General features: G+C 45.4%; 2 protein-coding genes across 2 annotated transcripts in view; one reads left to right on the top strand and one right to left on the bottom strand.

The window, feature by feature from the left end:
- The window catches only part of Nfrkb (nuclear factor related to kappaB binding protein), a 36,883-nt gene extending 26,064 nt beyond the window's left edge, over positions 1-10,819 (top strand). The window contains exons 16-24 of the mRNA XM_013009453.1: positions 461-584; positions 1,267-1,346; positions 1,486-1,706; positions 1,831-2,101; positions 2,732-2,944; positions 5,331-6,098; positions 8,067-8,173; positions 8,971-9,106; positions 9,220-10,819. Of these exons, the coding sequence (XP_012864907.1) occupies positions 461-584; positions 1,267-1,346; positions 1,486-1,706; positions 1,831-2,101; positions 2,732-2,944; positions 5,331-6,098; positions 8,067-8,173; positions 8,971-9,106; positions 9,220-9,345 (2,046 nt within the window). The 3' untranslated portion in view covers positions 9,346-10,819. The remainder of the gene's footprint in view (positions 1-460; positions 585-1,266; positions 1,347-1,485; positions 1,707-1,830; positions 2,102-2,731; positions 2,945-5,330; positions 6,099-8,066; positions 8,174-8,970; positions 9,107-9,219) is intronic.
- An 81-nt stretch (positions 10,820-10,900) lies between these two features.
- Tmem45b (transmembrane protein 45B) overlaps positions 10,901-14,953 on the bottom strand; it is a 16,902-nt gene continuing 12,849 nt past the window's right edge. The window contains 4 exon segments of the mRNA XM_013009451.1: positions 10,901-11,018; positions 11,860-12,004; positions 13,282-13,386; positions 13,389-13,478. Coding sequence (XP_012864905.1) covers positions 10,901-11,018; positions 11,860-12,004; positions 13,282-13,386; positions 13,389-13,478 — 458 coding nt within the window.

The following is a 14,953-nucleotide window of genomic DNA, read 5'->3' as shown; positions in this document are numbered from 1 at the left end:
TAGCTCAAGTGCTAGAGTGTTATCTTGAGCAGAAAAGCTCAGGGACATTACCCAGGCTCTGAGTTCAAGCACCAGGACCAAAAAAAAAAAAAAAAAATCCCCACACAAAACTGAGTGAAGAAAGCCAGTACATAGCTATAACCCCAGCTAATTTTGAGAGATAAGGCAAGAAGATTGGGAAATTTGTCTCTAAGCTTTCCATCAGCTTATAGTAAAGGAAAGGCTGTTACAGTTACTGAGTACTCAATGTCCTTATAGTAACAACAGACCAGTGCCTTAGGAGTTTGACATCATTTGTGTTTTGCCAGGTGATTTGGTCAGCCATTGGGAAAGCACAGCTAGACTGAGATGTAATCTGTTTATCAGTTGGCACTCATAGCCAGTGGTTTTTCTCAGGAATGCAAACAACTTCTTTATTTGAGCTGTATCTGTTGCTTATTTCCCTTTGTTCTGTTTTTAGGTGAACACGGTAGTGAGTGGTGCACTTGATCGGCTACATTATGAAAAAGACCCCTGTGTGAAATACGACATTGGACGAAAGCTGTGGATCTACTTGCATCGTGACCGCAGTGAGGAGGAGTTTGGTATGTGAGACCTGTGTACAACCCACCAACTAGATGTGTATGCTTCTGACTTTCTGTTCCAGTTCTATGATTCTTTTCCTTGGCATTAGGCAGGATAGGAACTTGGAGACAGGATCCATACCACCTTTCAAAGCAACCAGTGATACTTAGGGAATTTTCACTGTCATTTATTTGTTTGTTTAATTTATTTGAGTAGTATTGTAATTTCATCTAAGGATCTTATGCTTGCTAGGCAGGCACTCTTACCGTTTGGGCCATGTCCCCAACCCTTTTGCTTTAGTTATTTTGAGTAGGTTCTCACATTAATGCTTGGGCTGGCCTAGTCTGTGATCTGCCTTTTTATGTTTCTCATGTAGCTGACACACATGCTACCACATCCAGATTTTATTGATTGAGATGGTGTCTCACTAACTTTTTGCCTAGGTTGTCCTTGAACTTAAATTCCTCCAATCACTGTCTTTCTGGTAGCTAGGATTATATGCATTAGCCACAGCCCTGAGATTGTTCATTTTGTTTTGAGCAAGGCCTTTGGGTTCTTGTGGATCTTGTATCCTCCTGCCTCAGCCTCCTGAGTGCTGGAAATGTACCACTCTGCCTGGTGAGGTCTTGATTTTTAAAATGAAGCTCCTTTTATTTGTACAATAAGGTCAAATTTGTTGAAGATTACCATTGTTGTTTACAGAGCGTATTCATCAAGCTCAAGCAGCTGCGGCTAAAGCCAGAAAAGCCCTTCAGCAGAAACCTAAACCCCCATCTAAAGTGGTAAGTGATCTCAGGGGAGCATCCACCCTAGGCATTCTGGGTAACCACTTAGCTCTCACTTGGTGACTTAGAAATCTCAGGCTGTGCCTATGGAAGCTTCATGACAGCAGTGGTGGATTCCCATTCTCTCCTCTTCCAGAAGTGCAACAATAAGGAGAGCTCCACGAAGGCCCTCAGCACTGGCCCGTCAGAGCAGAGCCAGATGAGCCTCAGTGACTCCAGCATGCCCCCCACCCCCGTCACGCCTGTCACCCCCACCACACCAGCATTGCCTACCACCCCCATCTCCCCTCCACCTGTGTCATCGGTGAGCAAAAGTGGCCCTGCCACTGTCTCAGAACCAGCTAAGTCTAGCTCAGGGTAAGCACCTTTGATCTTTATTATTATTGTTTGTTGTTTTGTTTTGGGTTGTTCTTTCACTCCAGTCATTTTACATGTATGTCTTACATTTTTGCTTTGTGTTTTACCTGGATTTTCTTTACAGTGTTCTTCTGGTATCCTCACCAACAATGCCACAGCTAGGAACAGTGCTCTCTCCCACTTCCAGCCAGACTCCACCCAGTTCTCAGGCCACTGCAAGAGTTGTGAGCCACTCGGGCTCAGGCACTCTTCCCCAGGTACGGGTAGTGGCCCAGCCTGGCCTTCCTGCTGTTCCCCAGCAGTCAGCAGGGCCAGCACAGACATTGCCACAGATGCCAGCAGGACCACAGATGCGGGTGCCAGCCACTGCCACACAGACCAAAGTAGTGCCCCAGGTAAGAGGGAAGCTGGAAGGTCACTAGGAGACAGGTTCAGTGGGCCCTGAAGTGGGCTGAGAAGTCTAGTGAGCAGTCTGGGGAAGGCCTGGAAATTGTAGAAGATTACTACTGATCATGAAACATTCATTTAATGTTTTAAGCTGGGTAAGCATTTTTCAGTACTCTTATTTTACATCTTGAGAATCAGACCTTCTGCAATGTTTGATGATTTGCCCAGCATTCTAACATGTGGGCCCTGTTAGGAGTGGGATGTAAATGCTGAGATTGGTTGTCTACATCTCAGACTCCTTCCATTGTATCTTAGCACTGTAGCTGACTAGTTGTACAGTTTTAGAGACACTCATATACTCTTTCCTCAGTTTGCTTCAGTATGTGTAAAAGGGCTAAAACCTTGTTTGTCTTTAGCATGTAGGAATAAAAAGATGTTAAATATAAAGTTTTTCTGAAGTTCAAGATGTTCTGTCTAAGAAATTTACAGCATCCATGTTGGGGACTGGTTAGCCTCAGGCACAGAGAGCAGAAATACAGCAGAAGATGCTTCCTGGGGTGGTGACAGATAGGGCCCCTGCTTGCAGTGCTGGGCCCCCTCAGTGTCTGATCAGGCTCTCGGGTTCTGCCCTGAACTAGGCTGTCATGGCCACTGTTCCAGTCAAAGGACAGACTGCAGTGGCCACTGTGCAGCGGTCGGGACCTGGACAGGTGGGACTCACCGTGACAAGTCTCCCTGCCACAGCCAGCCCTATGAGCAAACCAGCCACAAGTTCACCTGGGAGTTCAGCTCCTAGTGCTTCCACTACTGCTGTCATTCAGAACGTCGCAGGACAGAACATCATCAAGCAGGTAGGTGAACTTGGCTCTCGTGTCATAGAGCGACTGGGTCCCCATGGCGCTTGGTCATCTTTGGTCTTTCATTTGTAGTCAATGCAAGTATGAGTTTCCACTAAGGACAGTTATGACATTTATGATTGCTCAAGCGATTGCTTCTGTTTCTTGCCATGTAATTCGGTATTCAGTAAATGGAGCTCTGGATTTACAGTGCAGTCTTCCTGAATTTCTGTAGTTACATTTCTGTGATTCCATGTTACTGGCTTTTCAGTTTACCACTGGCAAAAGTTAATGCCTTTGTTTCTTGTGAATCTGAAAGGATGATCATTGCTCTTCACGTAACTGTGAAGCAGACTAGCAAATACTATGCAGAGTGCTCCTGCTTGCCACACCTCACTGCATTGCACTGTACCACACTGCACTTCATAGCCATTAAACACTTTCATAGCACAATGGAGTAGGCACATTTTGTTGTCCTCATTTTGTAGATGATGAATGGGGTAGTCATATTTATATAACAGTAGTATTTTCACTTAGCGATTATTTATTGTTTTTTGGATTTAATGGCATATTAAGTAAACTAGGTCTCTGCTTCTAGAAGTCACGTTGTCCCTAAAAGAGAAATAACTAGGTTAGCATCAGGTGGTAGAAAACACAGAGGATCAGTAGAGAGGGGAAGGGTAGAGTGAGCCAGGATGATAGGGAAGGCCTCTGAGGAGATGACATTTGAGGGAGTCTGCCATGTATGGTGACTTGGAGATAAAGTATTCCATGCCTAGGTATAGAAAGTGTCTATGTCAGGAATGTGTTTGAGAAAAACCGTGTGGATGGAGCTGCATTAGGGAGTAAGCATGCATGTTAGACCATGAGGTTGGGAGAGGTTGTCAGTGGTTAGACTATGTGGGCTTTGATTTTGATTTAAATGTGATGTGCCACCTGGAAGATTGTGGGCCAGGCTGACTTGATCTGGTTTCCATTAATTTTAGGGACAGTAGGGAATAGAGTACCATGTGTGGTACCCTCACCTTACCAAGTCTGCGTAATGGAGGTGGTGGTTGGAGGTGATGAAATTGAAGGCAGCCATTGTGGTCTGCTGGTATCTGGAGCATATGACTCACTAAAGCAAGTTGAGGACAAGCTGGAGTGACTGGTTAGATGATGGTATTACTTACTGAGACAGGAGAAAATTGAGGTGTAGAGGCTGCAGGACAGACTGACAAATAGACTCAGGCAGGAGCAATACATGTGTGGGATGGTAAGTATGTGAATGTCACTGGGCTAGAAATTGGTAGCTTTTGAGAATTAGATTCCAAAGAATGCAGGGTGAGGAAGCAGAGACAGTGAGTGTAGGTAATTTTTAGAAGAATTTTGCTTCTGAAAGAACAGAACTGGCAGGAGTGGAGTGTAGAGTAGAAAAAGCAGAAGGTGTAGCAGAGCTGGTTGATGGTTTTTAGCCTGACCAGCATCATGGCATGTTTTCATTCTGTGAGTGTGGTTCAGTGGAGGGGCCACCAAAAGAGGAATGGCCTGAGTAGACGGAAAGATAACGTGTTACAAATCAGGGAATTGGTCCTCTATTGAGCTGGTTAGGAAGTCAGGGAGTCTGGTTCCAGAGCATCTGCACAGAGCCACACTGCCATGCTGCCGCAGACAAGGCCTAACTGCAAGAAGACGTGTGAACACCTAGGAAAACATGCGAACACACTGAATGCAGTTGTGTTGTTTAATGAGATGGTGATTTTATTTTTTGTTTTTTCTTACAAGATCTCTTTTGTTCTCATTTTTTGTAGGTTAGATGGATATACAAGTTCTAGTTGGTAAAATAGGGTTTGTGTTAAAATGTTTTCAATTTCTAGAGCTCAATGTGATGTCCTGAATTTCATCTTCAGTATCTCCCTCTCCTGGGGAGTGGGTTCCAGGTCCTCTCTCGCACCCGACCCCCAAAAGTGGGCAAGGATTAATAAAACAAACTTATCAAAGTGATTATTTTTGAAGTTAGGAGAAGGATTTGGGGTTCATTATATTCTCCTCTACATTGAAGGGTGTTTACCATTTTTCAAAGTAAAAAGTCAAAGTATAAAATGTAGCTATAGCCAGGCGCCAGTGGTTCACGCCTGTAATCCTAGCTACTCAGATGGCTGAGATCTGAGGATCTTGCCAGCCTGGGCAGGAAAGTCCGTGAGACTCTTATCTCCAATAAACCACTAGAAAACCAGAAGTGGAGCTGTGGCTCAAGTGATAGAGCGCTCACCTTGAGCTGAAGAGTGCAGGGACAGCTCTGAAGCCCAGAGTTCAAGCCCCATGTCCGACCCCCCCCCCCCAAAAACAATAGCTATGAGCAGAGGTTTGCCTCCTTTTACTGTGTGAGCTGCTTCCTCAAGTGCTTTCTCTCCCCCTCCAGGTGGCAATCACAGGACAACTTGGGGTGAAGCCCCAGACAGGAAGCAGCATTCCAATCACCGCCACAAACTTCCATATCCAGGGAAAGGATGTACTGCGTCTGCCACCATCTTCCATCACTACAGATGCCAAGGGTCAGACAGTACTGCGAATCACCCCAGACATGATGGCCACACTAGCTAAGTCCCAGGTCACCACGGTGAAATTGACACAGGACCTCTTCGGGGCTGGAAGTGGCACAACAGGCAAAGGCATCTCTGCTACCTTACATGTCACTTCCAATCCCATTCACACAGCGGATAGCCCTGCCAAGACCAGTTCAGGCAGTGCCCCTTCCTCCACTCCAGCAGGTACCACCGTGGTCAAAGTGACTCCTGAGCTCAAGCCAACAGAAGCCTCAAGTTCAGCTTTTCGCTTGATGCCAGCCCTGGGTGTGAGTGTGGCAGAGCAGAAGGGTAAAAACACAGTGGCCTCTTCAGAAGCAAAACCAGCTGCCACAATCCGCATCGTGCAGGGCCTGGGAGTGATGCCCCCCAAAGCAGGCCAGACCATCACTGTTGCAACCCATGCCAAGCAAGGGGCCTCAGTGGCCAGCGGGGCTGGACCTGTCCATTCTTCAACAGTGTCCTTGCCCAGTTTGAATGCCACCATGTCCAAGACTGTGGCTGTGGCTTCTGGGGCCACAAGCACTCCCATCAGCATCGGGACTGGAGCCCCCGCTGTGCGGCAGGTCCCTGTCAGCACCACAGTTGTGTCCACGTCACAGACTGTGAGTAGTGTTGTGGTAAAAAGTACCTTTCCGCTTAGGAAACTGCCTTTTTTTTTTTTGAGATAGCGTCTCGCTCTGTGTCCAAGGCTGGCTTCAGTCTTCATGATCTTCCTGCCTTAGCCTCCTGAATGCGGGATTGCAGGTTTGTTGTCAGCATACATAGTCCAGGAAGCTGTTTTCCCTACCCCTCTGGGAATTCCCTCAGAACTGGGAAACCACCTTGTCACCTCATTTTACCAAATAGCTTTATTTACTGATAAGCTTCCCCTCCCCTTTAAAAAACTGTTATTAGAAAGGTGATGTACACAGTTCCATAAATCAGGTAGAGTACATTTCATTTTGGACAATGTCACACCTTCTCTTGAAATCATGATAGGCTTTTTTGTTTTTTTTGAAACACAATTTATAAAAGTGTAATATGGCTGGGAAGTTGGCTCAGTGGTAGAGTGCTTGCCTCGCATGCATGAGGCCCTGGGTTTGATTCCTCAGCACTACATAAGCAGAAAAAAGCCAGAAGTGGCACTGTGGCTCAATTGGTAGAGCACTAGCCTAGAGCTGAAGAGCTGAGGGACAGTGCCCAGGCCCAGAGTTCAGCCCCACAACTGACCAAAAAAAACCAAAGCAAAACAAAAAAGTGTAATATGTGCACATACTCTTCTAAAAATTTGTGTGTGTATGTGTGTGGCAGCCCTGAGTGCTGGTACTGAGCTTGAATTTAGGGCCTAGGTGCTATCCTTGAGTTTTTTATTTCAAGGCTAGCATTCTACTTCTTAAGCTATAGCTTTTAGTGATTACTGGAGAAATGAGCTCATGGACGTTCCTGGAAAACCCAGGAAGCATGTGGAGCATGTGGCATGCCCTCAGGGAGCTTGTGCTCAGGGGAGGGGTGGTGTGTGCTTTCTCTGTGAACTCCTGAGCTCTTCTGCCCATCCCATGCTTGTCTCCCTCACACTTATGATCCATCCGGGTCAGACTCTAGGCTAGGGGCTAAGAATCTGGTGCTGGGCCAGGTATAAATTTATTCCCTGGAAAGCAGCCAAGTATGATTTCTGCTTTTTTAAAAGAAAATATATAAATTGAACACTTAAAGGAAGCAATTTAATTTCATGATAGACACAAAAGTCACCTAAGGGAGAAATAGATCAATACAATGATTCCCTCACCTATCCCAGGGATTACATCCCAGAGACCTCTGTGATAGGTGAAAATCTGCTAAGCAGCAGCATCACATAGTTATTCCTTGCTGTATCGTGGTTCACTGATTCCTACTTTGTGGATTTTCACATGTTGTGGGGGGTCTCACATAATATGTGAGGGATCATTATGTTTTGTTTTTTTTAAAACCTGCAATGCAGTGGAGCCACAAATAAATGAACTGCAATATATATATTTTGGTGCTGGTCCTGCAGCTTAAACTCAGGGCCTGGTTGCTGACCCTGAGCTTTTTTGCTCAGTGCTAGCAGTCTGCCACTTGAGCCATATCTCCACATCTCAGTTTTTGGTGCTTAATTGGAGATAAGAGTCTCAGTCTCAGACTTTCCTTCCCAAGCTGTTTTTGAACCATGATTCTCAGATCTCTGCCTCTGAGTAGCTAGGATTACAGATGTGAGCCACCAGTGCCCAGCAGTAATAAATAGATTTAAACAATAATAAACCAGGCAACTGGTTAATGGACTTTGCTCTTAAATTTTGCTAAATGCTTATAAAGATATGATAACAGTAGTCTGAAATTGCTTCCAACAAATAGAACTGGAACATTAAAGAGGGTGATATATAGAATGACAGCTAACTACCTTATGAGCCATTTCATGAGGGCTCTTTGGACCCAAACCCCTGGAATATTGGAACTTTGGCAGTAATAGGAGGTATATCTATAGAGCTTGCTCTCACTTCTTATCTCTTGTAGGTGGTGCCTGGTGGGTTTTCTGATCTTTTATTCCACAAAAGCTAATTGTTTTGTTTCTGTAGGGCAAGCTGCCTACTCGGATCACAGTTCCACTCTCTGTGATTAGCCAGCCAATGAAGGGCAAGAGTGTGGTCACAGCCCCTATCATCAAAGGCAACATTGGAGCCAAGTGAGTGCTCTTGAGCGGGGAGGAGCTTGGGAGTGGGGCTATACAAGGTGTGTCAGTCCTTGCACAGAACAGGAAGATGCCATGTGTTTCTGGGGCCCCACCTTCATGCCCATTAGTAGTAGTGATTAAGGCACAGAATTCCATGCTGTCTCTAGTCATAAATAGTAGAATGGAGTGAGGAATAATAGTAATAAAGTGGTAGAATAGAAGGGAGGGATATGGGATGGTTAGGCAGGCCTCAGGTATGTGGGGAACCTGCCTTTTCTGTTTAAGTTCTGAACTCAAGATAGTTTGGAGGATAATAGCTTTCTGTGACTCTTAAACAGAGACAAAGGGGTTAGTGAAGACAGTGGCTGTTCAGGGCTATGGAGTTCATGTTCTTTTCTCTTTTTTAAGAGATAGGGTTTTACTGTGTTATGCAGACTCACTGTAAAATCCACCCCAAGTGATCTTCATGCCTCAGCCTCCTAAGTAGCTGGGATTTAGGGTGCCACTGTGCTTGACTGCGAGGGTTTCTTTCAGTGTAACATAGCTCTTCTGCCATCTCTTCTTGCTCTTTGGGGGTTCATTGTTCATGGAATTTTATCCAGCACCATGTAAGCTTCTGCCATGGGAAGCATAGAAGCTAGAAAAAGGGGATCTCTGTACCAAGTTTTATTTGAATCCAGAATGCTGGAATTTTCATGGGCACTAGATCTTCTCTCCTTGTTGTCCTTTAGTGCCTGGCCTAAACTTAGGCTTGAGAGATTATCCTGTGAGCTGGCCAGAACTTATTCCTGTATTATGTCTCTTCTCAGCCTCAGTGGACTGGGCCGCAATATCATCCTCACAACCATGCCAGCAGGCACTAAGCTCATTGCTGGCAACAAGCCTGTTAGTTTCCTCACTGCCCAGCAGTTGCAGCAGCTTCAGCAGCAAGGTCAGGCTACTCAGGTAAGGTCCTGGTTGCAGACTCTTGGCCACAATAGGCTGTTCTGTCTCCTTTGTAATTCTTACCTCTGAGCCCACTAGCAGTCATGACTTAGCCCTTCTCTGTTTGCAAACAGGTACGCATCCAAACAGTTCCTGCATCCCATCTCCAGCAAGGTACAGCATCTGGATCCTCCAAAGCCGTATCTACTGTTGTTGTGACCACAGCTCCATCCCCTAAACAGGCACCTGAACAACAGTGACTGAAGAAGTGGCATCCACGAGAATCCAGGCCTGATGTGTCCTAGTGGAAAGGACAGGAGCAAGGAGGTTGCATAGTTCCTCTGAGCTTGTCTGCTTGTGGCCTTGGTTCCATTGCCAAACTCGAGCCCTGGGGGTCCCCTCCAGAGCTTCTGGGTCTGCTCTCTATCAGTCCAGGAAGAGGGCTTGTTAAAGACTGGAAAGTCACTTAGGTCATACAAGCCAGGGTTTTCTCCTGAGAGTGGGATGCCCAGGGAAGACCTACCCAATGAGAGAGAGCAGGCAGTCTTATAAGCCTTGTTGTATGTGAGGGCTGTACTTTTTAGCTTCTTGTCTTCTCTGTGACTCTTGGTCTACATATGAGTTTTGTGTCCAGAAATTTTTGTGTAACTTATTTTTTTAAAGAACCTATTGTACATCTTTTATGAAATAGAAACCTGGGCTTTAGCCCCCTAAACTGATGAATTACTCTTTTGACCAGAATAAGAGACTGGCAAGTTGATGCCTCTTGATAACTACATGGTAATTGGGAAGCAGGCAAACATAGGAAGTGAGGTAATATGGATTCCCTGAAGTGGAATTAGTTTGACACTAATTCCTAAAAGTAGGTGTTGGGATCTAGATTGTCTGTTACCTGCCAGTGTCCTTCCATCAGGCTTGTTTACATGGAAGTCCAGCACCAGTAGACGAGGAAGTATCAAAGACACTACTTTTTCAGCATAGACTTTGTCACATTTCAGATTGTCCATTCTGTTTTGTTCTAGAGCAGGAGTTGCAAACCAGGCCCTTAGAGTAGGTCACTTACTTTTGTCAATAAAGTTGTAATGGAACACAATCCACAACCACTTGTTTATGTAGTGTCTGTGGCTGATTTTCAGTTAGAAGTCAGGATTTAGTAGATGACATAGAGGCTGTATGGCCCATAAACCCAGACTTGATAGCCCTTGAAGAAACATCTTGTTTTTCTAGCTCCAGTGGAAAGATGAGGGGTAGAGGTGGGGGTTGTGCAGGGTCAGAACTACCTGGCAATGCCAAGTTTAGAGCAGGTCAGTCTGGATTTGAAGTCATCCCTGACTACGTCACTCTTTTCAGCCACTATCGATAGGCAGAGCTCAGAATAGTCTTTTCAAAAGTCATAGTACTTAAAGCACTGATCATTACCAGTACCTTATTTGTGGATTTATTCCACTAGATTTTGACCAAGTGTGGGGTGAAAAAAATTCCCATGCATGCCTTGTACAACTCAGTTAGTGCAGGCTCAGTCAGTCTTTTATTGTCAGTGTGTTTTAACTGTGCTTCCTGAGCATTTGTGGTGTTTCCTCAGTGCCAGTCTACTTGGAGCCAGTTACCTACAGATACCATTGGTCTACTGTATATGCCTGTTGTTGGTCAGGGGCAGGTGGGAAACTTTTCTGCAGTGGTAGGGCTTCCCTGTCTCTTGTGAAAATGCCCAAATTATTAAAAAATTATATTTAATCTCTGAAACTTCAGTGACTTATCTTTTGTGGGGTCTGGTGGGAAAAGTAGCTGGAGGGCATAGATTGGAAATGACATGGTTTAGCTGGAAGCAGGGTTGACTCTAGATGGTTTGTAAGTTGTGGAGAAGCAGAGAAGGGCTAGTGAAGCTTGTGGGTTATGCAGCAGTTTCACAGTTCCTTTGATCCTCATAGCAATTCTGTCAGACACTAGCATCCACACTTTTGAGTGTGGAAAAGAGGTGACAAGACCCTCGGTCTAGACCCAGTGAGAACAGCACAAACCCAATCTGATGGAAGAGAGAAGTTGGTCTTAGGGTTAGTTGTCCTGAGAAGCAAGCTGGCCTGCCTTCATTTGTGGTTACCAAGGGTGACTCGTACCATACCCTTCCTCATGGTTCCCACGTGTGCATTAGCACAGAAAGCCCTGCACGTCCATGAAAAATCCAAATTAAATATCCCTTTAGAATAGTATGTTCAAAGAGCAGCAGAATTTGGGGGCATACATTTCATGTGAGTAGATTGGCAGATGGCAGACGGGGCCTGGACAAAGTACATCAGGAGATCATCATCAACAAGGTATTAATGGAGATCATAGGCCAAGAGGCATATTAGAGAAAAGGGCCATGTATACCCATCCCCAAGGAGTGCCTACAGCATTGTCATGCAACACAGCCTTCAGGATTTCTCTTGGGCAGGCACCAGAGGGAATGCCTAATCCAGGTCCTGTGTGGGGCATTTGGTATGAACAATCATCTGCCAGAACCAGTATCCCTGAAGAACAGCAAGATTGGCTCATAAAAGTTCCAGCACAGGCCAGATGCCGGTGGCTCATGCCTGTAATCCTAGCTACTCAGGAGGCTGAGATCTGAGGATCATGGTTCAAAGCCAGCCAGGGCAGAAAAGTCAGTGAGATTCTTATCTCCAGTTAACCTCTAGAAAACTGGAAGTGGTGCTGTGGCTCAAGCGGTAGAGTGCTCACCTTGAGCTAAAGAGTGTAGGGATAGGGCCCAAGCCCAGAGTTCAAGCCCCATGACAGACAAAAAAAGTTCCAGCACAATATTGTCTCAACAAAGCACTTCAAGGAAGGTAGTGATACTTCCTCCAAATGCAATAAACTCCAGGAGTGAGTAGATGTGCTGGTCCAGCAGGGGTCGATTGTGAACGTGGTAGGAGAAGAGAAAGCCTACCACAAACCAAACGGCAGCCATCAGACTTGCTTGTGTCTGCTTACGAGGATTCACCCTGGACTCTTCCTTGTTATTGGGGTTTCCTGTTCAACCCTCGCAAAGCTAGAGTTCTCATTGTTTAGGAAGGTGGTTTACATGACATGACAGGGCAGTTAAGAGATACAAATACAGTTTTATTTTATGGGTCTGATAAGAGCATTAAAGAATGTTGCTTAAAATCTATAAGACCCATGTGTGGTTGGGTTCTATTTAGAATCAGTAGGGCAGGTGATTGTGGTGCCATTATGTATGTATGTTTTGCCCTCCTTTAACAAACAGTTCAGCTTTTCCTGCTGAAGTTCAGAAGTGGGTGATGTGGTAAGACTACAGGATGCTTTTTCAGGCATTAGGAGTGCTAGGCATATTGGAACATCCAGCAGAAGCTATGTATGTGTGTGTCCCCAAGGCATGTCTGTAAAGGTCTGGCCCCAGGCTGGGAGTACTTACTGGGAGGTGCTCAGGTTACTGGGGGCATGTCTGCAAGATTGTGAGGCCAGTTTTAATGTCTCCCTTTGTAGTTCAAATAGTGACCATTTTGTTTCTATATAAGCTCGTTATAATGTGCTTTCTGCATCAGAGGGAGAACCTACAGTGGCCACCTGATATTGTGGACTTGAATTTCCAAATAAACCGCCTCACAAATACCCTTTCAGGAATTTCATTGAGGGATGAGAAACTTGACTCAAATAGGGGGTCTCCTGAGGTTTGCAATGAGGTGTGAAACATGACACCGCAGGGCATGGGATAGGGAGCCTCAGATTTTCTCTTCCCTATTTTTTTATTACCGTCATGGTGGTATTCAGGCAGCTTAGGGCAGTCACTGTATTTGTGAGTGTGTGCACACGTGTGGGGCAGCAGGACTGTGGGGAAGGTTTGTGCAGCATTAGAGGCTTTGAGGATTACACACAAGCCTCACCCCCATGGGTTGATTTTTTTCTGAGTTTGTTTTTTTTTTTTCAGTTCAACATGTCAGGTTATGACTCCAATGCATCTCGTTCAATATCACCTCATCCATCTATCTCCCCCATTTCTCTCCATGGGCTGCCTTATAGATTATGTCATCTGGACCACCCAGAGCATAGGACCAAAGTCCTGTTCAGGTTTTTAAAGTCCTGAGAGTTGGGTTTTTTCCTGGAGGAGGTTCTTACATTTCCAATATCTTTTGTATTCTGTTCTCTCATAAATTATCTTGTCTATCTTTCCTCCCTTATCTCCGTCCACTGCATTCCATTACCTTCATTGAGTATTGACATACACATCACCAGTCTGTCCACCCCCAAGGGCACGATGTGGGTGAAAAGGTAGGTGAGCATGTCAATGATTCCTGAGATTCCGAAGTGGAGTGCTGCCAATTCATCATCTTCACCCAGTGGTCATCTTGGTAGAGATGGAAGAAGGGCCCATCCCTAACAAGCTGCTCTGCCAGGAACCCTGCAGGGAAGCAAGGGTTAAGAGTGAGGAGGAAGAGCTGCTCCCAGACCAACAGGAGACAGCACAAAACAGTCCAAAGGCACACACAAAGTCCAGATATGGGTGACTTGGCCTATGAGTCAGCATCTGCTTTGCTGCCTGGGGAGCTGCTCCTCAGTATCAAATGGGATGTTTGCTGAAGAATCTCTGTAGACACATGGATGTTGTTTCCCAAATAGGGCAATAGAAGCAGCAATTGAAACATGCACATAGCAGCCAGAATGAAGCAGAGTGACCTCTGAGGTGAAGGTGTGGCTGATGTACTATTTTTTAGGGCTTTCCTGGCAAGTGAGCAGTGAAGAGATCCCAGGAAGAAACAGGACAAATAAAGACTCCAGGCTGATGTGCTGTGATGTAGATTGCTGTGCCTGTCCAGGGGCAGAGCAGCGTCTGTATGTGTGTCCTGAGGTAGACTTGGAGTGAGTGAGTGCTTGCCCTTCCTTAGCAGAGTTCTGAGATCTACAGCTCCTCTGGCCTTCTGTTTTAAAACACTGGCTGAACAAAGTGAAGGGCTGCAGTGTGTGTCTGGCCACACTGTCTACATTGAGGCAGGACTGGGGCCACAAGACTGGTGAAGTTATGCTTCAGGGTTGCTCACAGTTTCATCCCTTTCACTTTTAGCACCGATCTTGCCTTTTTGCCCAGCATTCACACCCTTTCCCTAAACATCTCTTTTTCCGGGCAGCCCCCTTCTGACTTCACATGGAAGGATTGGGGAAGTTGTGAAAATGACCCAGGAAAAGTCTCACTGATACTTAAATGAAAACCTTGTGAAGCAAAGACCCTTCATAGTCCCCATCATTTCCCTAGTTCTCAGACAGTGGGCCTGCGGTGTGGTTTGAAGCTCATGCTTGGAGCTATTGAATGTTTATCCCTTCTACCAACCAAACTGCCAAGTACAGTTTTTCTCACTTTGTTTAGGCAAAGTTGATACTGTCCTTTACCATTTAGACTAAGTGGTCCCAGTCTACTCCAGAAAGAGATTTCTAAAGCCTCATCTGAGTGGGGGTTGGGGGATAGGAGATAGGGGAATGAAGATGGGGGGGGCAGGAACAGCTGCATTAGGGAAAGCTAAGTAAGCTTTGCTTCCTCCAAGGGAAGCTACTTCATTGTTCAGTCCTTCCAGGAAGACTGTAGGTCAAGGGTGACAATAGTAGAAGGCAATCCACAACAAGATTCCTTGTTATCCTACAGATCCATTCTAAGGAAGGATAATTGTTACTCTTTTTTTTTTAATTTTTTTTGTCTTCATTTTTTTTTATTGTAAAGATACTATACAGAGGGTTACAGTTACATGAGTGAGGTAATGAGTACACTTCCTCTTGAACATTGTTACCCCCTCCATTGTTTTCCCCCTACCATCCCCTCCCTCCCTCCCTTCCCCAAGGTTCTTTTTTTTTTTTTTGATTGTGATTAAGTGATTACATAATTTCTAA

This window comes from Dipodomys ordii, unplaced genomic scaffold (assembly GCF_000151885.1).
Source record: "Dipodomys ordii isolate 6190 unplaced genomic scaffold, Dord_2.0 Scaffold10, whole genome shotgun sequence".
Taxonomy (NCBI): Eukaryota; Metazoa; Chordata; class Mammalia; order Rodentia; family Heteromyidae; genus Dipodomys; species Dipodomys ordii.
Note: the sequence above shows the minus strand (reverse complement) of the source record. Positions and strands in the feature narration are given on the sequence as shown.